The sequence below is a fragment of the Doryrhamphus excisus genome, linkage group LG16, assembly GCF_037039965.1.
Source record: "Doryrhamphus excisus strain RoL-2023G ecotype Guam linkage group LG16, RoL_Dexc_Guam_v1.1, whole genome shotgun sequence".
Lineage (NCBI taxonomy): Eukaryota > Metazoa > Chordata > Actinopteri > Syngnathiformes > Syngnathidae > Doryrhamphus > Doryrhamphus excisus.
Window position 1 is genome coordinate 5,607,889 of NC_136372.1, and position 23,811 is coordinate 5,631,699.

At 41.8% G+C, this 23,811-nt stretch overlaps 3 protein-coding genes across 4 annotated transcripts; 1 reads left to right on the top strand and 2 right to left on the bottom strand.

The window, feature by feature from the left end:
* Positions 1–3,761: 3,761 nt before the first annotated feature.
* dsn1 (DSN1 component of MIS12 kinetochore complex) lies at positions 3,762–8,614 on the bottom strand. Its single transcript, XM_058050292.2, has 12 exons — positions 8,594–8,614; positions 7,732–7,775; positions 7,459–7,495; positions 6,755–6,986; positions 6,604–6,677; positions 5,723–5,795; positions 5,540–5,615; positions 5,397–5,453; positions 5,248–5,319; positions 5,033–5,180; positions 4,785–4,872; positions 3,762–4,330 (listed from the first exon to the last, which is right to left on the bottom strand). The coding sequence occupies exons 1-12, from the start codon at positions 8,612–8,614 to the stop codon at positions 4,248–4,250; spliced, it is 1,005 nt and encodes a 334-aa protein (XP_057906275.2). The 3' UTR covers positions 3,762–4,247.
* atp13a1 (ATPase 13A1) lies at positions 8,319–19,877 on the bottom strand. The gene is made up of 24 exons (XM_058050260.2): positions 19,400–19,877; positions 19,184–19,273; positions 17,708–17,971; positions 17,481–17,636; positions 17,342–17,411; positions 17,162–17,268; positions 15,857–15,986; positions 15,704–15,759; positions 15,502–15,628; positions 12,823–12,960; positions 12,630–12,750; positions 12,392–12,549; positions 12,152–12,327; positions 11,971–12,081; positions 11,763–11,888; positions 11,568–11,676; positions 11,287–11,480; positions 10,199–10,295; positions 9,929–10,113; positions 9,717–9,831; positions 9,313–9,652; positions 9,126–9,237; positions 8,889–9,032; positions 8,319–8,809 (listed from the first exon to the last, which is right to left on the bottom strand). Exons 1-24 carry the CDS (start codon positions 19,736–19,738, stop codon positions 8,699–8,701), a joined length of 3,576 nt encoding a protein of 1,191 aa, XP_057906243.2. The 5' UTR covers positions 19,739–19,877; the 3' UTR covers positions 8,319–8,698.
* Positions 19,878–20,184: 307 nt separating this feature from the next.
* Positions 20,185–22,660, top strand: chchd5 (coiled-coil-helix-coiled-coil-helix domain containing 5). 2 transcript variants are annotated; one of them, XM_078797219.1, is made up of 4 exons: positions 20,185–20,337; positions 20,685–20,821; positions 20,901–21,052; positions 22,223–22,660. In XM_078797219.1, the coding sequence occupies exons 1-4, from the start codon at positions 20,200–20,202 to the stop codon at positions 22,249–22,251; spliced, it is 456 nt and encodes a 151-aa protein (XP_078653345.1). In that variant the 5' UTR covers positions 20,185–20,199; the 3' UTR covers positions 22,252–22,660. The 2 variants fall into 2 exon arrangements, with proteins under 2 accessions (XP_078653345.1, XP_057906285.2); XM_058050302.2 differs by having other exon boundaries at positions 20,248–20,337; positions 20,681–20,821; positions 22,223–22,658.
* Positions 22,661–23,811: the final 1,151 nt, after the last annotated feature.

A 23,811-nucleotide genomic window follows, 5' to 3' on the forward strand; every position in this document is an offset into this window, starting at 1 on the left:
AACAGTTACCAGACAAATACATATTCATGTCATATTTGGTTTTGTTTTTCTTTTGTGACGCGAGCACCAAATTGTGAATTATCAGGTGAAAGGACCCTCGTGGCAGGCAGTCGTTACACATGACTAGCCACTGACGTCATTAACATGATAGTCATTAGTCAATTTGATGTCAATTCATGAATAAATAAAACAGTAACTTTTTTTTTTGCATACAGCTTGTGAATTTTACCTCTTGTACTTTTGTATGACCGCATTAAAAATCTGGAGTTTGTCGATATGTAGAGTAAAATTATAGAATGAATTTAGGACCTCAGACAATGCCCAGTGTTTTGTCTATTTTAAAACTAGCAAACAATTTCAACTTATTACCGTGTATACAAATGCAAATATGTGGTTTTTAATCTATCAATCATAGTCTGTGAGCTACACCAGCACATGTATGCTCTTTATAACAACCTACACACCTGATATTACAGTATATAACAGTTTTCATCAAAAGTTGTAAATACTACTGTAACTGTATAGCTACACAACACATATAGCATATAAATATGTGGAGTATAATTATGGATGGGGCTGCACGGCGGTCGAGTGGTTAGCGCGCAGATCTCACAGATAGGAGACCAGGGTTCAATTCCACCATCGGCCATCTCTGTGTGGAGTTTGCATGTTCTCCCCGTGCATGCGTGGGTTTTCTCCGGTTTCCTCCCACATTCCAAAAACATGCTAGGTTTATTAGCGACTCCAAATTGTCCATAGGTATGAATGTGAGTGTGAATGGTTGTTTGTCTATATGTGCCCTGTGATTGGCTGGCCACCAGTCCAGGGTGTACCCCGCCTCTCACCCAAAGACAGCTGGGATAGGCTCCAGCACCCTCCACAACCCTCGTGAGGAAAAGCAGTAGAAAATGAATGAATGGAGTAAGGACCTCAATAAACAATGTTCCAATATGAGCCGGTTTAAGAAGCATTTGGTGTTTACAAGGCTTAGGGAGGAAGCAAAATTAGTGGTTATTTTATTGCCCTTTTTCTTTAAACACTAGCTAACTGAAACCGTCTTTAATTATGACCTGTTATCAATAGCACAGGCCTCAAATTGCACTGACGGTAAACTTGAATATACCTCAGTCATACTGCAGTATATTGCATTTATTGCCAGTTAAATCTAACATCTAAATCTACCACTTATCCTCACAAGGGTTGCGGGGGGTGCTGGAGCCTATCCCAGCTGTCTTTGGGCGAGAGGCAGGGTACACCCTGGATTGGTCGCTAGTCATTCACAGGGCACATATAGACAAACAACCATTCACACTCACATTCATACCTATGGACAATTTGGAGTCGCCTATTAACCTAGCATGTTTTTGGAATGTGGGAGGAAACCGGAGTACCCGGAAAAACATGCAAACTCCACACAGAGATGGTCGAGGGTGGAATTGAACTCGGGTCTCCTAGCAGTGAGGCCTGCGTGGTAACCACTTGCAGCCCGCATGTAAATATGTGGAGTAAAATTACAGAACAGATTGTGTACTACTGAGCATGTCTAGGATTAAATAAGCTCTGCTTCATACTTCTCCTTTTCAGGTGTAACCATATGATCTTGATTCTTTTATGTACTGCGTGTCTCATGCTCCAAATGTGTCTTTATCATTACCAAAGTGGAAACATGTTGGCAAAAACCATGTCAGATAAGACTTTTTCATATTTTTCTTTTGTAAACTGTCACTGCTGGGATGTGTTCAGAACAAAAAAAATGTGTGTAATGCATGCAAAAACTGTGTGGCAGACAATAAAGAAGGCTGCTAATTAGGTGCATCAATATAAACCTCTCTAATGTGTTTCTGCTCAGTGAGCTGCGAGAGGAGAGAAGAGGAGCTCATCATCTCTGATCACGCTAAGAGTGGTCAAATTTACATCAAAAACCAAACGGAATAAAGTCACGCTTACAGAGAGAGTGGAGGAGTGGGGGGGGACAAATGAAACATTGCATCAGTTTAGTTTTAAAAACGATGACAGCAAAGATTGAAAAACTAGTGTCCTTGTTTTTTTTTCTTTTTTTGCAAACTGGGCAATTCTGCTGCAGTTTATCACTCAGATCAGAGAGACAGTCTTCCAAGACGAATGGCTGCCCGAATGCATGTGTAGGAGCAAAGGCTGCTGTGCTGCAGCAGCAGCGGGCCCGGACGGATGTACTATGAGATGATGATGGGTGTGCATAAGGCAGCAGGACCCAAACTGGCGGCGCTTTATGCTGACTCTCCTCACATCCATCTACCACAATCGGGGGGCTAATCAATCTAAAGTTGGAGACAGCAAGAATAGAGAAGAAGGTAAACAGTACATGTGAACTAGGATTAAATGATTGTTGGAAGAAACAGTGGGGGGCATTAAGGGTAAACACCTGAGTTCACATGTGTACATACGTCATGTATTCCTGCACAACAATAAAAATGTGTAGCATATGGAGTTTACAAAGTATATAGCGAAAGCAGAATGCGAGGAACCAATGTTTTGTAGCTTTAAAAGTGCTTGGCTTATTTTTACACTTGGGTGAAATCACAATATGAGATGAATGAGGTATCACGTTTGTCATTGCAATCAAGACTGACAGTGGTTAACTTATTTTTACGTACTTATGTATGATAGTGGGCGGCACGGCGGTCGTGTGGTTAGCGCGCAAACCTCACAGCTAGGAGACCAGGGTTCAATTCCACCCTCGGCCATCTCTGTGTGGAGTTTGCATGTTCTCCCCGTGCATGCGTGGGTTTTCTCCAGTTTCCTCCCACATTCCAAAAACATGCTAGGCTAATTGGCGACTTCAAATTGTCCATAGGTATGAATGTGAGTGTGATTGGCTGGCGACCAGTTCAGGGTGTACCCCGCCTCTCGCCCGAAGACAGCTGGGATAGGCTCCAGCACCCCTGCGACCCTCGTGAGGAAAAAGCGGTACAAAATGAATGAATGTATGATAGTTTGATCTAGCGGATATCAGTTGCAGACCTTAAGCTTCAGTGGTTGTATTTTTAAATAAACTAGCCCTTTCATTCATTATAGTATTCTCCAAACAATAAAAGCAGAAGGTGAGCCACATCTCACCTTTATCCAAACATTAAACACCAAACACTTAACTCCTAAATGGGTCATTGAGGCGGTTTAAAGTGTTTTCTTCCCTCACAGTTTGAGTGAAACACTGCAAGGATTACCATCTAATGCCAAAGTAATTGCATTTGACTGTCAAGAGAGAACCCTCCCCATGCAAGTGAAGGGACGACGGTGTCTTTGTAAACCTGGCGTTTCATTGTCGCCCATTCATTTAGGCATCATCTCTGTGAAACTTCTCTATTCATTTGGATGCTTAAGGTGCCCTCCTCTCACCCCCACCAGCATAAAGCCTCATTTTCATCTAAATAAGAATCGATCTCTCCTGCTGTGCGCTATCCTGCCCCTCACTCACAACTCTCACGGTCACAACCCTGCTCGTCTTCTCCTGTCACCTCCTTCAACGCAATCCCTACTGAAAATGTCACCTATTCCATATCATAACCACAAAAAAACTACCAGGGCTTGTTTCTCGTTCTCTTCAGGCTGTAACCTTCACAATTAGCTAAGATTTGCATGAATTAGTGAAGGGCTCCAGGAGATAGACGAGTGATAGCAAACGAAGCTTTGACTGACTGGTACAATGTCAAAGCTTCGTTCTGCATCAGTGACCCAGCCAAATGCAAGAGATGGGATGGGGGGGGGGGGGGGGGGTGAGTCACTGTGGGGGAGGGGCTTTCTCTTGAATGGTCAGGGGACACTGATGAAGTGAAATAGATGCCGCACCAAAAAATAAATAAATAAGTAAACAGGCCCAAGGAAGAGAACAGGCTAGAAATGGGAATAAAGAAAACAAGGAGAGTGGTCACTCTACTACTTGTACTACTGCAAAATATATATGGTACATTTCTTTGAAATTGACACCATGCATGCACTCATTTGTCTAGTCTTATAAGAGTCTCTGGGATTTCTTTTTTTTTTTTTTAGAGGTGAGGAGGCATTTCATGAAGCTATAGCAGCTTGCAACTTTGCATTATTTTAAGAAGCATACTGCCAGCTGCTGGTCACATAACTGAATTACATCAACTATCAGCTGTTTAGGTATGAACAGGCATAGTTCACACTATCAAATATATTGAGACATGAAAATGACCACACAAAAAAAATATATACAATGTCCTTTGAGGGCTTGCCTCCATTTAAGGCCCTTATGTGGCTGTGGACGGGAAAGGTGCCATCACGAGTTCCTTAATGATGTCGGCAGAATGATCCCGGAATCCAGCTTGAGCCGCTGGTGAGAAAAAAAAAAGTTATCAGGAATGCTTCTGGCAATGCTTTAAAAATTCATTCATTCATTTTCTACCGCTTTTCCTCACGAGGGTCGCGGGGGTGCTGGAGCCTATCCCAGCTGTCTTTGAGCGAAAGGCGGGGTACACCCTGGACTTGTCGCCAGCCAATCACAGGGCACATATAGACAAACAACCATTCACACTCACATTCATACCTATGGACAATTTGGAGTCGCCAATTAACCTAGCATGTTTTTGGAATGTGGAATGAGTATCCGGAGAAAACCCACACATGCACGGGGAGAACATGCAAACTCCACACAGAGATGGCCGAGGGTGGAATTAAACCCTGGTCTCCTAGCTGCGAGGTCTGCACGCTAACCACTTGACCGCCGTGCAGCCCTGCTTTAAAAATAAAACACATAAATAAATAAATAAATAAATAGAGATCATTACCCAGTCGCCCACTGGTCTCTTTCACGATCAGCTGTGACTGCTCCTTGATGGACTGAAGTTCTCGGACTATCTTACACTGAGTATCCATCTACAGACGTATAAACAGAAACCTTAATACCATATTTTGTTAGCTTACATTAAATCAAGACTGACATAATAGTGACAGGAGAAGTCTACAGGAGAACAAACTATTCTATAAAAGAAAGAATTGAAATTATGTATGGAAAAAGGTCTCTCGGCATACATACAATTGCTGCCATTGTGTGCATGATGGGTTGCTGCCTACAGAGGAGGCCATGGTAGTCGGGCTTTTTTCGAATGAACTGGTATTGTGAAGATGAGGCCAAACATATGTGGTCTAAGGAGACAGCCTTCTTATGGCCCTGAGCCACCTTCCTGTGACAAACAGAGGACACAAACTTTAAAAAGAACTGTTTTGATCGGATACTGCACATATTCTTACCTTTTTAGTTCTTCTGCCCTACTCTGGTGTTTTTGTAAGAGTGTTTCCCAGGACTCAATTTCAGCTTGAAGCCTAAAACACAACACAGAATGTGTAATAAAAACAAACAATCTTTTGTCACAGCTATATAGAGATTCATTAAAAGAAACCTGTTAGTGGTATTCACAAATTTTTCCGTAGCTGTCCGCATTGCAAGATCGTCACATCTGCAAGCAAATATTACATGACTAAAAATTCTGCACCGAATGAGACAACACAACAAGTAAAAAGACACATCAGGGTTACAACTAACCTTGCTGCACTGTCAGGTATTTGTTCATTGCTTGTGCTTTGGGTCAGAGAGTGCCACTCCGTCTCCAAGTTCTCAACTATAGAAAGTAGGAAATATACATTTATATATACACAGTTTTGGATTAAAAATGGCCGTATCTCCCCACAACCCCCAAAAAGCAAACCTAGTAGGGCAAGCACTCACCTTGTTTTTGAAAAACCTCTGGAGATGAATTTGTCACTGATTTGAGTGAATTTTGAAGTCTGTCAATGGCAAGCTGAGGACAGAGAGAATGATTTGAAACACTGTTATTTGACGCGGATGCCTTTCGAATAAGGATGTCCATTAATACTGGCTGATACTGGTATAAAAATGAGATATTGATCCGATCGATATCGATTTTTCTGCCGATAATGATATCAGTGCATGAGCAGCCTTTTTTATAGTCGGAGCACAGAAAACCTCTATGACTTTAACCATTATTAGAGTCCTGTAGACATGAAATAACACCCCTATAGTTACACTCCTATTCTTTGTTTACACCACACTGCTCAATTCTAATGCACTAGCGATGGGATCACTAGAGCAACACAAGAGATGCTTTAAGCATAGCAAGATACCGCGCTAACTAGTGACCCTCAAATTTATTTATTCTAAACTTTAAGGGTTTCAAATGGAGTGGGGGGGGGGCCCAAGCCAAAACAAAAACCGCTTCCACACAGAAATGGAGAACTTGTTTCCATTGTGTAATGTCAGACATGCCATTTTGGACTACATGCAGTGTTAAGGTAATGTAAGGTAAGGTAATATCTCATCATTGACCAGTATACTACATACGATCAATATTTTTTGACACATAGGTCAAAGTCAACCATGAAACAGCAATCCCTCTGCAACCCACCACATATTACATGTATTGCATATTAGTATTAAATTGTGAAATGCTTCCGGTACAAGTACAGTAAAAAAGTACAATTTGTTCATTATCATTACATGACATTATTTTTAGGAAAGAGCAGTAATGAAGTGTAACACTGGCTATTGGAATGAAAGCCAAAATCAAGCATCTCTACTTTGGAAATGACCTTCATTGCAGCCTCCGTCAATAGACTCAACCTCTCTTGCTGTGATAAAGATGTGCTGATGTTCCTGCACAAAGCTAAAAAAAAAAAGAAAAGAACATTGATGAAGACATTTATTTCACAATCATTCCTCCCTCTGATATACTAGACTCACTTTGATACGGGTTGGGAAGTGTAGGTAGGGAGCGTCTTGTCATGGTGGCTCTCCTCCAGGATTTCCTCCGTGCAGTAGTGGGACTGGCTGGCGGACACGTCGCCGGTTTCTCCATGCTTCCAGATGCCATTTCCAGCAGGTCTGAGTCCGGATGCTCGTCTCCGGCCTCTGGCGTCATCGTTTTGGGGGCCTGCATTTCGATACGGGGTGATTTTTGTGGCGGGGCAGTGCCCTGGGAGGAGGAGGTGGAGGAGCATTTTAGTTTGGATGCATGTTTGGCCTGAGAGAAGAAGACAAGAATCAAATAAATATTAACTAAATGTGTTGCTATCATGTTAGGGTTGCATGTGGCCTCGCGGTTATCATGTCATACTCATGAAGATCGGGGTTCAAATGTTAGTTGGAACATCATTTTGGGTTCTCACCGTGCTTGCATGGGCTTCCTCCAACACTCCAAATATATGCATTAGGCTTAGGTGTAAATGTGAGTGTGGATAGTTGGAACCAGATGTACTTTACCAATCAGCTGGGATAGGTTCCAGCTCACCCATGTCCTTAATGAGGGCAAGTGGCATAGAAAACGAATAGACGATAATATGGGATATGGGATCCCCACTGGGATATGCTCAGTCACCCATAACCTAATAACGACAAACGGTATCATTATCGAAGGCTAGCTAAAATGTCACATTGATTCATCTTACCTCATCCGTAGTTTCCACAGCGGCGACAGTACCGCAACTGCAAGACAATTATACAACTTAATAAAAGCTAACCTTGTCCGGTGCAAGTAAAAAAATAATAACACAAGGAAGCATTTGATTTCCAGTGTCAGTTAGCACACCCAGCATAAAGCCGCTTGAGGTGTCGTTACGGCGAAGTCGAAAAAGAAGTACATAACACATCATGTCTTTACTATGTTTCAGCCGCATAACAAGGTAAACAATTTATAGCAACAAGAAATGAGAATGACAAACCCGTCTTGGTCTGTGAGCGAACGTTTTTCAGGCGCCATCTTTTTCTTTCAAATACTTTTTTCAACAACGCGCGCCCAAAAAGCTCCGCCCATTCCGGAAACGATTTCCCCGAGGCAGCATTGTGGGAAATGTAGTGTTATTTACTTAACCTGGAGGATATTTTGAATATTGTAGAGACATTTTGCGAACTTATATATTTAAACAGCAAGGAGTGTAAACAAACTACAGTATATCCGATCGATGAAGTAGAAGTTCTGGTTTGCAGCTAAAATTGATCTGGCTGTTAATTTCAAATTCTAGTTAAATTTAGAAAAGGGTAAAAGCATATTAGTTGCTTATATATGCGATGGAAGCTTTGTTGAATGAAGTAACTGATCAATAGTAGAATTTATCAGCAGAATAGATGCAATTTATGGCTTATTATGCAAATTATCCCCAAAGTGGCTTATTTCCTCAATATACATATACAATATATACATATACATACTATATAAAACAATCATATATATAAAATATATACTATATAAATTGTGCTATTCTCAAATTAATAATCTCTGCTTTAATTTACAAATAACTTGCAGACCTCATACTTTGTAACTCTTTTTATAAGTCTGTTAGAGATGTCTTTTTACAAAATCAAGGACAGTAATCCAAAAAAAAAAAAAAAAAAATTCAAAACACTCGTCAATTCTCTTGGAGAATGTCCCTCTTGTGTGTCTGTATGCGTCACTCTGCTGGCACAGTCTTGCACTCAATACTGTTGTTTTCGTGGCCTTGTGTGGTCATGGGGAGGGGCCAGATAAAGTTTAGGGAGGGCTGATGGTAATACAGTAACAAGGTAGACCGAAGGAGGGGAGTGTACAGTACTGCGCGCCATGACCATCTCAGCATCATTCCTCTTCCTTTCCGTTAGTCTTTTCTCCCTTTAGAATAGGTAAGGGCAGCAGGTGCTGATGGCAAGGAGAGTTCAAGAAGGCACCCTCAGAGTTCCTTTGCCTAGCAGGAACTGCAGGACGCGGTCCACCAATAGTGCGGCAGCAAAGTCCACCACCAGAACCTGGGCGATGATCATTTTGAACTGCAAGGGAAAACAAAAGGACACCATTACTAAAAGAAAGTTACACAAAAAAAAACAATACAATGCTGTGTCAATTCACCTCAGTTGGAATATCTACAAGGGCAAACTGTTCATTAAATTCGGGTGAGGAACCAGTGAGGAGTCCCACAATTGCCAAGCCCGACAAAGCGATGCTCCATAGTAGTGGTCTGTTCTCACTGAGAGACTCCATGAAAGGATGACCCTGTCCAAGAAATAATATTAAATACTATTAATTACATACAGAACTACAATGCACTTTCTGAAGAAATTGCACATGCATGCTGAAGAGCATCACCTTGTAGTTAATGGCAAACGTGGCCATCTGCATAGCCATGGACATGATGTAGACCGTGCTGTTAATTAGACTGGGTTCAAACTCTTTGTACAGGTCCACAAACTGCTCCTCTCTGGAAAAAAGAGAGGATAAATTATAAATAACAATAATAAAAATAATACCTTTCAAGTACAGCAAAGCCCCTTACCTCGGCGGACTTCTGCTCTGCGCTTCTCTGTAGAGAAAGACCAGACTACAAAAGTGGACCGCAAACTGCAGCAGCACCGTCAACACAGTATAAAGATTGAAGATGTTCGGTAATGGCCGCTCCCGGGACAATGTTTTCAGTGGCTTTGACCGAGAGATGAAGAGGAAACACCCGGCCAGCAGTAAACCCTGCAAGGTTGCTTGGAAATCGCTGAATTTGACCCCCTCGAGGTAGAGCACCGACTGGCTGTAGGCGAGCACCAGGGCGTTGAGAGCGAGTATTTTGAACATCTGTAGTGTTGTTACCAGAGTGCAACGGCCTTGCTTTATCACATGACAGACTGGAGGGAGAAAAAGACGTTTAGAAGTGGCACGAGGTTTGAAACTTTAATATTTGTTACTCACTGCACTGTATGGAGGAAAGCTTAGAGGTGAAGGGGGCGGCGATGGAGGCGTCACCCAGTTTCACTATTTGCACCTGATCCTCTTCCAGTTCCCGCAAGACCTGACTTATTCTCTCCTGTGAAAAAGGTGCTACTTTATTATATGACTAAACGGTAATAGGAAATCACTACACATACATAACATACATAGTATAGTAATCACAAGATCCCCACCTTTTGTGCAGCGAGTTGCTCCTCCCTTTGGGCCATCACCCTCTGCCTGGCCCCCCTGGAGCTCAGTTTGCCCCCTGAGTTAACAGGTGGCAACGGTCTGGATTCTGCAACGGGTGCCTCCTTGTCTCGCCCACGTTTCTTTTTTTCAGGCATGCGCTCGGGGGCGTTAGCTAACAGGGCGACACCTGTGTAAAATGATTGTACAGTATAATAAATATGACAATTTACAGACGCGATGATGTAAATGGACATAAATGTTCATTACATTACCTATGTGGGCGTGTTTGAGAGCGCCGACATCATTTGTGCCATCGCCGCACATCAGTGTGACGTAACCCAGCCCCTTGAGACTGGTGATGACAAATTCCTGCAACACAGCAGAATATTGCACGGTATTACAAGTATGGATGGGGTCTATCTGATCCACTATTGATATCGGAAATTGCCGATACCCAACCGTGGAGGTTGAAGATTCACAACCCATGTCTGGGCTTTAATGGTTTTGCAAACGCAGCTAGAAGGATATCAGCAAACATAACCAAGAGTATGAGCGTATAGCGAATATAAGACGACTTTGAACAGAATATAGGACAAACCCCAAATATATTTTTGAACAAAACACTTTCTCAATCATTGAATTCAGTCATCATGTCAAGAAACAATACAAGTAAAATACAAGGATGAAGAGTCTTGAACCAGTCATGATGTGCTATACATATCACTATATTGACAGTTACCAATTGGTACCGATTATGTCATTCTATGGTCATATCACCTCGTACTTTGGCAAGTGACAAAAATAAAATAAAAAATAAAATAAAATAAAAAAAATAAAACAGAAAAACATAAAAGTGCCCTGTGATTGGCTGGCGACCAGTCTAGGGTGTACCCCGCCTCTCGCCCAAAGACAGCTGGGATAGGCTCCAGCACCCCCCGCGACCCTCGTGATTATATTAAAAAAAAAAAAAGCAGGAAGTGAACAAATGTAACAGTTACTGATTGTAAAAGGACCATATGGAGGGGTAGGATTTAATAAGCTTTGCTTCTTCCTACTCCTTGTCATGTGGAACTGTGAACTGATTGTGTGATGCATTCAATTGTAATCTGATGCATGTTCAAATGAAATAAAACTATTACCATATCATGTGTTATTAATCATATTTTCTTACTCTGCTAATCTTAAAATGACCATCATACCACCTCCTCTAGTGTTTGCTAAGGATGCGTTGTCACGATCCGTTTGGTCAAGAGTGGAATATACCAAATAAGCAGATCAATAAGGCAGTGTTTGCATGTATAAGTGATGAGTATTACCCTTTGAATGTTGGAAATTCTCCATCCTGTGTTTACCGACTTACCTTTTGTTTGGGGCTGACTCTTGCAAACACTCCTATGTGAGGCAAGAGGGTGTGCAGCAGCCGAGGGTCACAGCACAGTCTGGCCAGACCCTCGCCAGTGATGCACAGGTCGTACTGGCGAACAAATGACGAGACCGCGGGAGGCGGCAGAGGTACATGCACACTGCCGTCGATTGACTCCCACTGCCAGCTGCCTAGAAAGCAACACAGCACCGAGGTTGTTGTTGAGGACTACAATGCAATGCAGGTCTATATCGCTGCAAAATCCAGTCCCCACCTACCATGATCGGGACCTGGTTGCAATATAAGTGTGTGTTCCTTTTGGATGAAGTGGAGCTCTCTGGCGACATGGCACGCCGTCAAGGGGTTGTCGCCGGTGATCATCACCACCTGCGAGCGCGACAACAGGAAGCATGTACTTTACAAATGCAAAAAAAAAATGTAGCATTTAGCGTGCATCGCATTTTAATATTCACATGATGCGAAGCTTCCTGGATCTCTCTGATGACTGCCTTGCTGTCACTTTTGAGGGGGCAGTACACGACCATGAAACCCGCAAAGGTCAAGTCACATTCCAGGGAATTTCGGCTCATCTCCCGCACCTGGGGAAATTCAGAAAGATTCAGTCAAAATATACGACTCACTGTAGCATTTTTTTTTGGGAGGAACAGAAACAAAAAGAACCTGCTGATGACTGAGGTGTCCCATCTCTTTATAACCCAAAGCCAGCACTCTCGCCCCTTCTCTAGACATTTCTTTGTGTACTTCGTCATAACTCTCTGGACGCTCTGAAAACTGCAACCACAATGACATTGTTGTACACAACACAACGCAGTGATGCATAAAGAATGGCGCTCATGTGTACCATGGCTCTGAGTGTCTCCGGAGCCCCTTTAACAGCGGAGATGTAGCATAGTTCCGTGGATCCCAGTTTCTCATAGGAAGCCAGAACTGACATCCTCTTTAGAGCGCTGGCAAAGTGGAAACGCTGATGGATCTTGAGGCCCTGGGTTTTGATGCCACGTGGGAAGACCTTTTCATCTGGAACACATGGTTTCCTGTATGAATTGGCACTGCATTGAACAAAGTGGGACACACGTTCTACCTTTGGTGAGGGTCCAATCAGCGGCAGTCAGCATAGCTTTTTCCAGTGGATCTCCAACCAGCTGTCCATCATCAAGAGTGACGAGTGAGTGGCAGGTGGCTACCACCCGATGTGTCTCGACTGGTATCTCCGAGACAGGCATCACCTCCTTCCCCTCCCTTGTCGGATATGTACAAGTCTAATAAATAATATAGTTCAAATACTACAACACATGTCAAGTAAGGAGGGGGGGGTTTACCTGAGGCCCGCGACTCCTCGCACCACCAGACTGTCACTCGTCAGCGTTCCGGTTTTGTCGAAACAACACACCTCCACTTTCCCTGCGAATGGAATCCTGAAGGGCTCGGTGCAGAACACATCTAAAAGACAGCGGGAGGGATAAAAAAAGAATTAACCACCGCTAATAAGTAAATGCACACATGCTTACTTACATAGTTTGGCCAAGGCGATAAGAGATGTGTTAACAGCCAGGGAAAGCTCAATGGGGAGTTCAGGTGGAACCACTGAAGTGAGGATTAAGGTGCACTCCAGAAAGAGCTTGTAACGATTCCTGCTCATGTCCTTGGTCCCTGAAGAAGAGCGGAGCACAAAAAAGTACTTAAGATGCTATGTACGCCACTTTGACTGGGATTACTGCTAAATAGTTGTTGATATACAGTGAAGAAAATAAGTATTTGAACACCCTGCTATTTTGCTATTTCTCCCACTTAGAAATCATGGAGGGGTCTGAAATTTTCATCGTAGGTGCATGTCCACTGTGAGAGAGATAAACTAAAAAGAAAAATCCAGAAATCACAATGCATGATTTTTTAACAATTTATTTGTGTGATACAGCTGCAAATAAGTATTTGAACACCTGTGTATCATGTAGAATTCTGACCCTGAAAGACCTGTTAGTCTGCCCATTAGAAGTCCACCTGCACTCCATGTATCATCCTGAATCAGATGCACCTGTTTGAGGTCGTTAGCTGCATAAAGACACCTGTCCACCCCATACAATCAGTAAGACTTTAACTTGTAACATGGCGAAGACCAAAGAGCTGTCCAAAGACACCAGAGACAAAATTGTACACCTCCACAAGGCTGGAAAGGGCTACGGAGCAATTACCAAGCAGCTTGGTGAAAAAAGGTCCACTGTTGGAGCTATCATTAGAAAATGGAAGAAGCTAAACATGACGGTCAATCTCAATCGGAGTGGAGCCCCATGCAAGATATCACCTCGTGGGGTCTCAATGATTCTAAGAAAGGTGAGGAATCAGCCCAGAACTACACGACAGGACTTGGTCAATGACCTGAAAAGAGCTGGGACCACCGTTTCCAAGGTTACTGTAGGTAATACACTAAGACGTCATGATGTGAAATCATGCATGGCACGAAAGGTTCCCCTGCTTAAACCAGCACATGTCAAGGCCCGTCTTAAGTTTGCATATGACCATTTGGATGATACAGAGGAGTCATGGGAGAAAGTTTTATGGTCAGATGAGACCAAAATAGAACTTTTTGGTCATAATTCCAATAAGCGTGTTTGGAGGAAGAAGAATGAAGAGTACAATCCGAAGAACACCATCCCTACTGTGAAGCATGGGGGTGGTAGCATCATGCTTTGGGGGTGTTTTTCTGCACATGGGACAGGACGAGTGCACTGCATTAAAGAGAGGATGACTGGGGCCGTGTATTGTGAGATTTTGGGGAACAACCTCCTTCCCTCTGTCAGAGCATTGAAGATGGGTCGTGGCTGGGTCTTCCAACACGACAACGACCCGAAGCACACAGCCAGGAAAACCAAGGAGTGGCTCCGTAAGAAGCATATCAAGGTTCTAGCATGGCCCAGCCAGTCTCCAGACCTGAACCCAATCGAAAATCTTTGGAGGGAGCTCAAACTCCGTGTTTCTCAGCGACAGCCCAGAAACCTGACTGATCTAGAGAAGATCTGTGTGGAGGAGTGGGCCAAGATCCCTCCTGCAGTGTGTGCAAACCTGGTGAAAAACTACAGGAAACGTTTGACCTCTGTAATAGCAAACAAAGGCTACTGTACCAAATATTAACATTCATTTTCTCAGGTGTTCAAATACTTATTTGCAGCTGTATCACACAAATAAATTGTTAAAAAATCATGCATTGTGATTTCTGGATTTTTCTTTTTAGTTTATCTCTCTCACAGTGGACATGCACCTACGATGAAAATTTCAGACCCCTCCATGATTTCTAAGTGGGAGAAATAGCAAAATAGCAGGGTGTTCAAATACTTATTTTCTTCACTGTAGTTCATCTTCAAATAGCTAAAATAATGCATAAGGCTAAAAATAACCAATTACCTAAAAATGTCATCCAATACTTCTCTACAAGAGAGGAGCAATATGATCTCAGGGAAGAACTACATTTGAAATACTTATATGCTAGGACTACGTTAAAAAGCCATAGCATTTCAGTATGTGGAATCAAACTATGGAATGGATTGAGTAAGACCCTCAAACAATGCACAACGATGAGCCAATTCAAGAAACAATACAAGCAGTTGATGTTTGCTAAATACAAGGATGAAGAGTCTTGAACCAGTCATGATGTGCTATACATATCACTATATTGACACTTACTATGGTACCCATTATGTCATTGGATGGTCATATCTCCTCGTACTTCGGTACATGACAAAAAATAAAAATTAAAAATTAAAAATAAATAAAAATGTGTAAAATAAATTACAATTATTTAATTAATTAAAATTTAAAACATGCTTTAAAAATGTTACATTATATTACAGAGGCAGGAAGTGAACCCACATTGTTCAACATTCACTACCCATTATGTCAGTGTATTGTCATATCACTTCGTACTCCGGTATGTGACAAAAAACAAAAGATAATAAAAAATAATAAAAAATACAAAAACTACATTAGGAAAGCAGGAAGTGAACAAATGTAACAGTTACTGATTGTAAAAGTACCAGATGGAGGGGTAGGATTTAATAAGCTTTGCTTCTTCCTACTCCTTTTGGACATGTGGAACTGTGAACTGATTATGTGATGCATTCAATTGTAATCTGATGCATGTTCAAATGAAATAAAACCATTACCATTACCAAATAAACCGCTCATTTCCATGTACCTCACCTTCCACCCACACGTAGGCGGCGGCGGCAATTGCGAACACAAGAAGAAAGAGGATGAAGATGAATGTCTCCAAGTTGTTCGCCGTCACCCTCTTCACGCCAAACAGGATGGTGCGCAAAAGTTTGCCCTGCGTGCGAACCAATTTCAAGATGAGGGTTGAATTCCCCTAACTGTGGTTGGAATGAAGAAAAAAAAGACTCACCTGAGAGGTGTAGAATCCCGTTCTCAAGACATATGCCACACAACCGTTGTCAACAGCTGCACACGCAAGGAAAAATCATGACTTTGATGGATTTTGTGACATCATAAGTTTAGCAGATACGTGAACATTGAGAGGTGACTTGACCGTGCTTACGTTTGAGTCCAGCACTGGCCTTTAAAGGGGGGCTATGCTGGACCACTTTGGTCCCGCCGGAGATGACATGGAGGCGAGAATCTGACTGAAGGTCAAGGATTTGCTCCGCGTCCAAGTCCTCCACAGGTTCCTGAAAGCCCACACACAGAAATGTCAACAAATTATTAGAATTAGAATAAAAACAAACATGATGGGAACGGACAAACATGGCCGCCAATTCAGAGACGTCTCTGACAGCCACCAAACATTCAATCACATTTTTCACACCGGAGTGGGTGGCACTGGTCAGGTGGATGAAGTGTGACTGCGCTGGAGGAAGCATTTGTTCACTTCCTGCTTTCCTAATATAGTAGTATAAGTTTTTATTTATTTTTTTTGTCACGTACCAAAGTACGAGGTGATATGACCATACAATGACATAATGGGTGCCATAGTGCCATATGTATATGTAATATGTATATCAACTGCTTGTATTGTTTCTTGAATTGGCTCATCGTTGTGCATTGTTTGAGGGTCTTACTCAATCCATTCCATAGTTTGATTCCACATACTGAAATGCTATGGCTTTTGAACGTAGTCCTAGCATATAAGTGTTTCAAATTTACTTCTTCCCTGAGATCATATTTCTCCTCTCTTGTAGAGAATATTGGACATTTTTAGCTAATTGGTTATTTTTAGCCTTATGCATTATTTTAGCTGTTTGAAGATTAACTATATCAGCAAGTTGAAGTATTTGCGATTTTAGAACTAAGGAGTTAGTATGTTCTCTGTAGGCGGCATTATGAATTATCCTTACTGACCTTTTTTGCAGTACATTTAGCGATTGAAGATTGCTTTTATAGTTATTAGCCCATATTTCCACACAATAAGTAAGATATGGTAGAACCAGAGAGCAATAAAGAGTGTGGAGTGATTTCTGATTGAGAACAAATTTTGCTTTGTTCAATATTGAAATATTTCTGGCCACCTTATGTTGTATATTTGTAATATGAGGTTTACAGCTCATATTTTCATCTATTGTGATCCCCAGAAATGTATTTTCCTTCACCCTTTCAATGTCTACAGAGTCTATTTGTATTTGCTGGTGTGTGTCCTTTGTGCTGTTACCAAACAGCATGATTTTAGTTTTATTTAGGTTCAAGGACAATCTATTATCATCAAACCATCTTTTTAGAGTGACCATTTCTTCTCTGACCTTTGTAATGATTTCGTCTGTACTCCCTCCAGGGTATAAAGAAACTATTTCTCAGAGCAGCCACTCGGGAGCTGAGAGAACGGGGTTCTTTTTGCGATGTGAGCTCTCACCTTCATCTGAGGCACAGACTCTCCTGTCAGCATGGCCTCATCCACGATGCAGCGACCCCGGAGTAGCAGCACGTCACACGGCACCAGGTTGTCCTGGGGGGACCGTCCTGGGACACCGTAAAATGCGCACTAACTCTCCACTCGTGTTGATTGTAGTAAAGACACTTAAGGGACCCTTACCAATCGAGACAATGTCACCAGGGACGAGCTCGTCGCTTGATATGGGTCTCCACTTGCGGTTGCGATAAACCTGCCAGACAACATCAAATGTTACACTGGAATGCCTTTAGGTTGCATGGAAAGTCGATTGGAATTCCACCTGAATCATGTAGGGCTTGTTCCCCATGCGGCGGATCTCGGACATGTTTCTCATTTGCTGCTGGACCAGGGAGGCTTCAAAGGCCACCAGCATGAAAAGCGTAAAAACACTGTAGTACCAGTACTCATCCAAACACCACAGTCCCACACAGAACACCTGCAACATGGAAAACACACGGCTTTATAGTGAACATAACAAAAAATACAAAATACACTCCAACAACAAACCTGGAAGACAAAAAAGGGTGCAGTAGCCCTCTCCCTAAACAGCTCCAGGAAATCGGGAACCACCATCTCGGCATGGTTGGTGCCGAAGCGCTTTTCCGCAGCCTTGAGTTCGACCTCCTCCTGGTAGCCTCGCCACGACTGGAAGTAGCCCATCGGGTGGCTGATGGGGAAGGCAATGGGGAAGAAGCGTTTCTTTTCTTTGTGGTCAAAGGTGTAGCGGATTTTCTGGAACTCAAAAGAGAGAATGTCTTCCCCGTTGTCATCCTGTTGAGAAGGAAGTAAGGAGCCATTGGTTTCAGTAGCCACGTTTACATGAGGAGTTTTTCTCTTTTCGAATGACCTTTCTGAAAGTAATGGTATACATGGAAAGGAATATTCCAATTGCGTGTCTACATGCGCCGCTATAATCAACCAGAATAGTCAATGGGGGCATGCCCAGTAAAGCGTAAACACCAACATCATGTGATACCGACTTTCTCGAGTTTTTCTTTCACTTGTTGGAATAACTCCGTATTGCCAGTTTGTCCAGTCTTGAAATTTAGTTTGAATCAAAAACAAACTTTCCGCAGCAGTCCAGTGCCGATAGCTCGCCTCCATTTTTTTTTTCAATCGAAGAACGTCTCAAGCTGCGTGTTACATCATATATCAGCATTCGCTGAAAGAACGCACCTGGGAACAGGAAAAGATAAAGTTCAATCTTGCTAATATTTTATAATTAAGCTCGGCGCATGTTTTATATAGATATGTATTTTTCTTTTTTATTAAAACTGGACTTGTGAATGGCGTATAGAAGGGTTTAGATTCTGTTCCACAGATGGCGCTAATGCACACGAAAGCTGCTTGCCAACCGCCAATAAACAACAGAAAAAGAAAAACACCACGAAGAAGAATGCAGTCTGACAACTTTCCGTTTGAGCGGGTACAAGATACCTCAATCGGATTGGGGAAAGGAATATTCCACCCCTGTGAATCCCATTATATATTCATTCGGATTGACACTTTTCTTTCGGAATGAGGTGTATACAAAGGTTAGATTCTTTCCGTTTGAGCAAATAACCCAAATGAAATTGGAATATTTGGGTCCATGTATACGTGGCTAGTTGGTATATTTACATGCGCACATTAACCGGACACTTGCTCTAATTCAATTGTTGGCCACACTCTGTACACCTCCTGTACACTAGTGGGCGCTTTTGGTCATTTTGGCAAGTTTACCTGAAAATAGTACATGCAAGGAGCTAGCTGATAGGATACACACACATACACATAAGTGAAACATATACAAGGGAAAATACTGCAAATTAAAAATATTGTAATCACATAAAGGCCGCAAGATCAAAATCATGTGCTGATGCATTCATGCTGCAAATTGTTCCCCTTAGAATCCAGCCACGTTGCCGTTGACTTATTATCAGTGTTTATTTTACAATGTTAGCCTAATTGTGCAATACAATAGGACAAGTGGCCCCGACTAACCTGGTCCCTCTGCAGTGCCACAAGCTCAGCTGAACCGTTATTTGGGGTAGGGATGACCTTTGCCAGGGTGGCCTTATTTGGGTCTGGTTCCTGTTGATAGAACAGGTGACAAAATCACACAAGAGTCATATCGCCTGAAGATAACATTGGCCATGCTGTGATATCAATGAAGAATGACAGTGATACTATAATAGTGATATTTGCATGGATGTTTACCTTGGAACAAGTGAGCCAACAGTGGGCATGCACGGACCAATAACCAGACAGCGTAGTGAGGACGTGCGCGATCCCGATGGCAGCCAACGCCAGGAGGCCTGCCTCCGGATACTCCGAGGCGCCGTACACTCCCAGCCACACGTACATCCAACCCGGGTAGAGAACAGTCAGGAACGGGAGGATGGTGCCGTGTAACAGCCGAGGCCTTCGCCTGTAGAGCGTCACCGAGCTCACCAGCTCGTCGCCGGTGCCATTGTCATGCTGATTGTTGCTCACGGAGGGGGCCATTTGTATATCGCCGTCTGCCGTCATATCGCCTGCTATTTTGGCGTGGTTCATGTTGCTGTGCTCACCCCTTGCCCCCCTCTATCATCCACCGCAGCGCCGTCGTGCTGGAACCGTTAAAATGCTGTTTTTACCCGCAGAACGTTGTCGAGTCCAACCGCCAGAACCCTTCAGTCGAATCCTTCGTCCACTGACTGCCGTATACTTCCGCATACGTAAGCACGTAAAATGCGTAATATCTGTCGTTGATGCAATGACCCGAAAATATCAATCTTACACAAGCACTTATACTATCAAACGGTAAAAGTTGATCTGTATGTATTATTTGCTCATAGCTGAACCTTTTTTGTGACATAAACAACATTGTAGTTGTGATACAAATGTCAAATGAAGGCGCTGTACCTTTAACACAGCTGTCGTCATCATAGAACCAGGACAGAAGCTATAAAATTGACGTCCATATTAACCAATAGGGTATGAGATAGTGTTCCATTGCTTGTTTTCCGCCCAATCAGATGAATGATTGTTTGGCTGCCATCCAATCGGATAGAAGGAGGCGTGTGCAAACGAGCAGACATGGCACCACATGTAGTAACAGAGTTGTAACCTTGGCTGATCTGCTTCATCGCTACAAACCAGCTCAAAATAACAATGTAAGACGTTTTATTGTGAATATAGGCACTGCATTCTGTAGTGGAAACTGTAAACGTATATTTTACGGTGTTGTGTGAATGCTTAACAATTAGCTAGATGGTTGAATAATTTGAGTAATTTTCACGTGTATTTGTACTTTTTAGAAGTCTGTTCTTGTACTTCTACTTACGTATGTTTTTTAAGTCATTATTAAGTCTTGTACCTGGCACATCACAACATTACATACACAACATTTTGGTCTGAATGCATTTTCTCTTTCCACCTCTGGTATTAGAGGTATCATTATGTTGCAAATACAAGGTGAGTACTTTGTGACAGTAGCTGCAACTGCTTTACTCCTAGGCAGGCTGCTTTCAATATCACAGCAAGGTACTGCCATAAAGAAATGGAAGCATACGGATCATGTGTGGCCTCCAATCCATCAACATGGCAGGAGACGTGTCATGAACTGAAAATGAAGGTTGCACAGTGTACATCATCACAGTAAGTTGTGTGTATTCCTTGCACCCATAATTATCACAATTTATGTTTGGCTGCTAACGCTTACATTTTTCTGTACCAGTCCAGTGATCCAGAAGATCAGAGAAGATTGTTCAAAGGAGTTTGTGGAGTTTGAGAAGTGTCTCAGGGAAAACCAGGGAACACCTGCTTCCTGCTCAGCCCACGTGGCTCGCTTTTTAGGCTGTGCAGAGACGGTGGACCTCAATGGAGTGGGTAAGTTCTGGCTGCAAAGTCTATACAATTAATGTAAAAGATGAGTAACATACTACAAGGAGTGGGCATATTGATATTTCTAATTCAACGTCATTGTGACAAAATTGAGCGCACTACTTGGATTCAACCAGCAGAGGCACTGTTGATTCAGGCTCCACTAGTTTGCCATCTGAAGATGAACGCTGTGGTATAAAATATAGACTCTTTATGTCTTTGTAAAATCAGTAGTGAATCAAAATAATTTTTCCTCCATGGTATGTAAAATTGATTACTATTATTTGTTTCATGCTAATGCATAAATAATTCATTGTTTCCCACGGGACTGCAGTGTGTTTGTGACTTTATTCCCCATAATAGTTTGACTTTATTACAATCATATTATAACTTTTCCCCCAATCTAATTTTCTAAAAATTACATGTTTATTTTGTTTTTTTCTTACCAGTTTTTAAAAATCTTTAATATTTCAGCTCTACTCTACTTATTTTTCCTATTACAAGCTTATTCTCGTATAATTGCATACATTTTTTTATTGTTAGAATATGACTTTACAGCTGTTTTATTTACTCTGTTGCTATTTTTTTAAATTTTTTATCATACAATATTTTAATTATTTCAACTTTCGTAATTCTACTTTTTTTCCCATAATATTTTGACTTTATTATTGTAAAACTACTGCTGATTTTTCCATTTTTGTTGTTAAATTTGTTTCAGGATTTATTTCAGGCCAATAAAATAAAAAAAAAACGTCCCGCTGGCTGCATTTTGGACACCCAAAGTGTCGAATGAAACCAGAAAAAGTCAATGGATTTGTTTGTAGACTTTTTTGGGGGGGGGGGACAGATCCTTAAAGGGTCTGAATACTCGCTAAATACAGTGACAAAAGTTGCTAAGTTAGCAACACTGACCCCTCCTGCTACGTCTTCTTATTCTCTGGCGGACCAGATGCATAATGAGGTGTGTTAAGAAGCATAGTTACGATGCCATCTACTGTATTGAATTGGAATGACACGGTCCAGTCACAGACCTGTTATAATGTGTTCATGAGCAAGTGCGATTTGGTAGCAACAAATGTATTTGTGGTGGTCCAAATGTACTTGTGACAAATAAATGAATGTATGGGAAACTCTGTAATTGACATATTTCTCTTCTTTTTCTTCTTTTTACTCCAGGTAAAAATCCAGTATCGGTGCCATCATAGCATCCAAGCATCTTTTTTTGACACGTTATTTGCAAAAACAACTCAGAAAAATTAGATTTCCCTGACATACTTGTGAGTTTGTGTAGACTTTGTAATAAATTTGACATTGATTAAAAGTGAGGCATGTATTACTCACCCAGTGGGGGGGGATTTCTTCTTTTGTTTTCTGCTACATACATCTGCCGCACCCGTCCCATTCGGCACAATGAGTCAAATATTAAACCGGAATGTATCACTCCCACACAAACTCTCCTGACTACTCACCGACTAAGAAATGGGGAGTTTGGGATGGAAAGCCAAGTAGGAGACATGTCTCTCTTTTTTCTCTCTAATCAGTGAGACGAGCGACCTGCACAGGAGGGGAGGATGTTGAGTTATGAGCTCTGTGACCAACGAGCAGAACACATTTTTTTTCCGCTTCAGTTATTAAAACATGAACGTAATAGTGGTGAAAGCAGTGTTTTTGTTTTTGTTTTTACAGAGTATGCTTTTAAAGAAAACTCTTAAAGTTGACATAGCAAAGTGTGTTTGCCGTGATAATATTCAATTTTATTAATAATGAATTAAGTAAATTGCTTAGGGGGCGATAAAAAAAAAAAAACACGCTGTCAACCGAAAATGGCCTGAAGGGCACACTTGGGTCGTCCCCTGCCGAATACTAAAACACAAAGAAGGCAAGCAGAAACTGGGATGAAATTGCAGACTGTATTGAATATACAGTAACATAAAACATTCAAAACACGTCACCCGGTAGCCACTGAACAGAAGAAACTGAGCTAACACCGCACAAATAAGTTACATTCACAAAATAGCACTGGAGAAATGCAAAGGAGGCTAGCGTCGGAATTGAACACAAGCATCACCTGTAGTCTGATTATTTTTAATCCCGCTGTTTTTTGCTGTCTTTATAAGAGACTATTTGTGTGACAAATATCATGCTGCAGTTCAAATATGTGTTGTTTATCACAGAGGAAAGTACAAAATATCTACCTAACACCGTCTAACTGGAGCTGTCAGAGAAAGAAATGAGTGTGGAAAGAGACTACAGTTAGAAGACATTTCATTTTGAAGCTTGTTATTGTTCTTATGGGTGTCTTTTTATTTTTTACTTCTCAGCTTTTTTTCAGTGATAAAATAACCCTGTCGCCGTATAAGGCTCCATAGAAGTGACCCTGTAGTAGTGATGATGACTTGATTAGTTTGGTCTGGAATAAGCCAGTCATGCCATTAAAATGAAGAAATAAGTCTTTCAAATAGAAGGTTGTTCACATATACAAATAATCGTTACACCTTCATCCTATCCAGTGTCATATCCTGAGTTAGGACTCAGGTAATACAAACATACACACACTAACCTGAGAGCAAAAGTGTACTCACGATCATTAGAAAGTATCTCATCGGCCGCATCACTAATTACTGTTTTAATTACTCTGTAAATTAAGGACAAGATCCCCTATATCACAGGTGTGCTCTAGAACCTACCACAAAAACGCTAGTCCAAGAGCCTTCGAAATAACAGGAGCGCTCTGCTGTAATTAAGAACTTACTGCAAAAGAGTGA

Coding starts and splice junctions, on each gene's coding strand:
- dsn1 (XM_058050292.2), bottom strand. CDS start 8,614: ATGGTCATGGCGCGCAGTACT. Junction 5,320..5,396: donor TTTGTGAATACCACTAACAG/GTTTCTTTTAAT, acceptor GTTGTGTTTTAG/GCTTCAAGCTGAAATTGAGT. Junction 4,873..5,032: donor TGCACACAATGGCAGCAATT/GTATGTATGCCG, acceptor ATACGTCTGTAG/ATGGATACTCAGTGTAAGAT.
- atp13a1 (XM_058050260.2), bottom strand. CDS start 19,738: ATGAACCACGCCAAAATAGCAGGCGATATGACGGCAGACGGCGATATA. Junction 15,760..15,856: donor GGCCAGTGCTGGACTCAAAC/GTAAGCACGGTC, acceptor TTGCGTGTGCAG/CTGTTGACAACGGTTGTGTG. Junction 8,810..8,888: donor TTGTAGATATTCCAACTGAG/GTGAATTGACAC, acceptor TTTCCCTTGCAG/TTCAAAATGATCATCGCCCA.
- chchd5 (XM_078797219.1), top strand. CDS start 20,200: ATGAATGATTGTTTGGCTGCCATCCAATCGGATAGAAGGAGGCGTGTG. Junction 20,338..20,684: donor AACCAGCTCAAAATAACAAT/GTAAGACGTTTT, acceptor ACTCCTAGGCAG/GCTGCTTTCAATATCACAGC. Junction 20,822..20,900: donor GCACAGTGTACATCATCACA/GTAAGTTGTGTG, acceptor TTTCTGTACCAG/TCCAGTGATCCAGAAGATCA.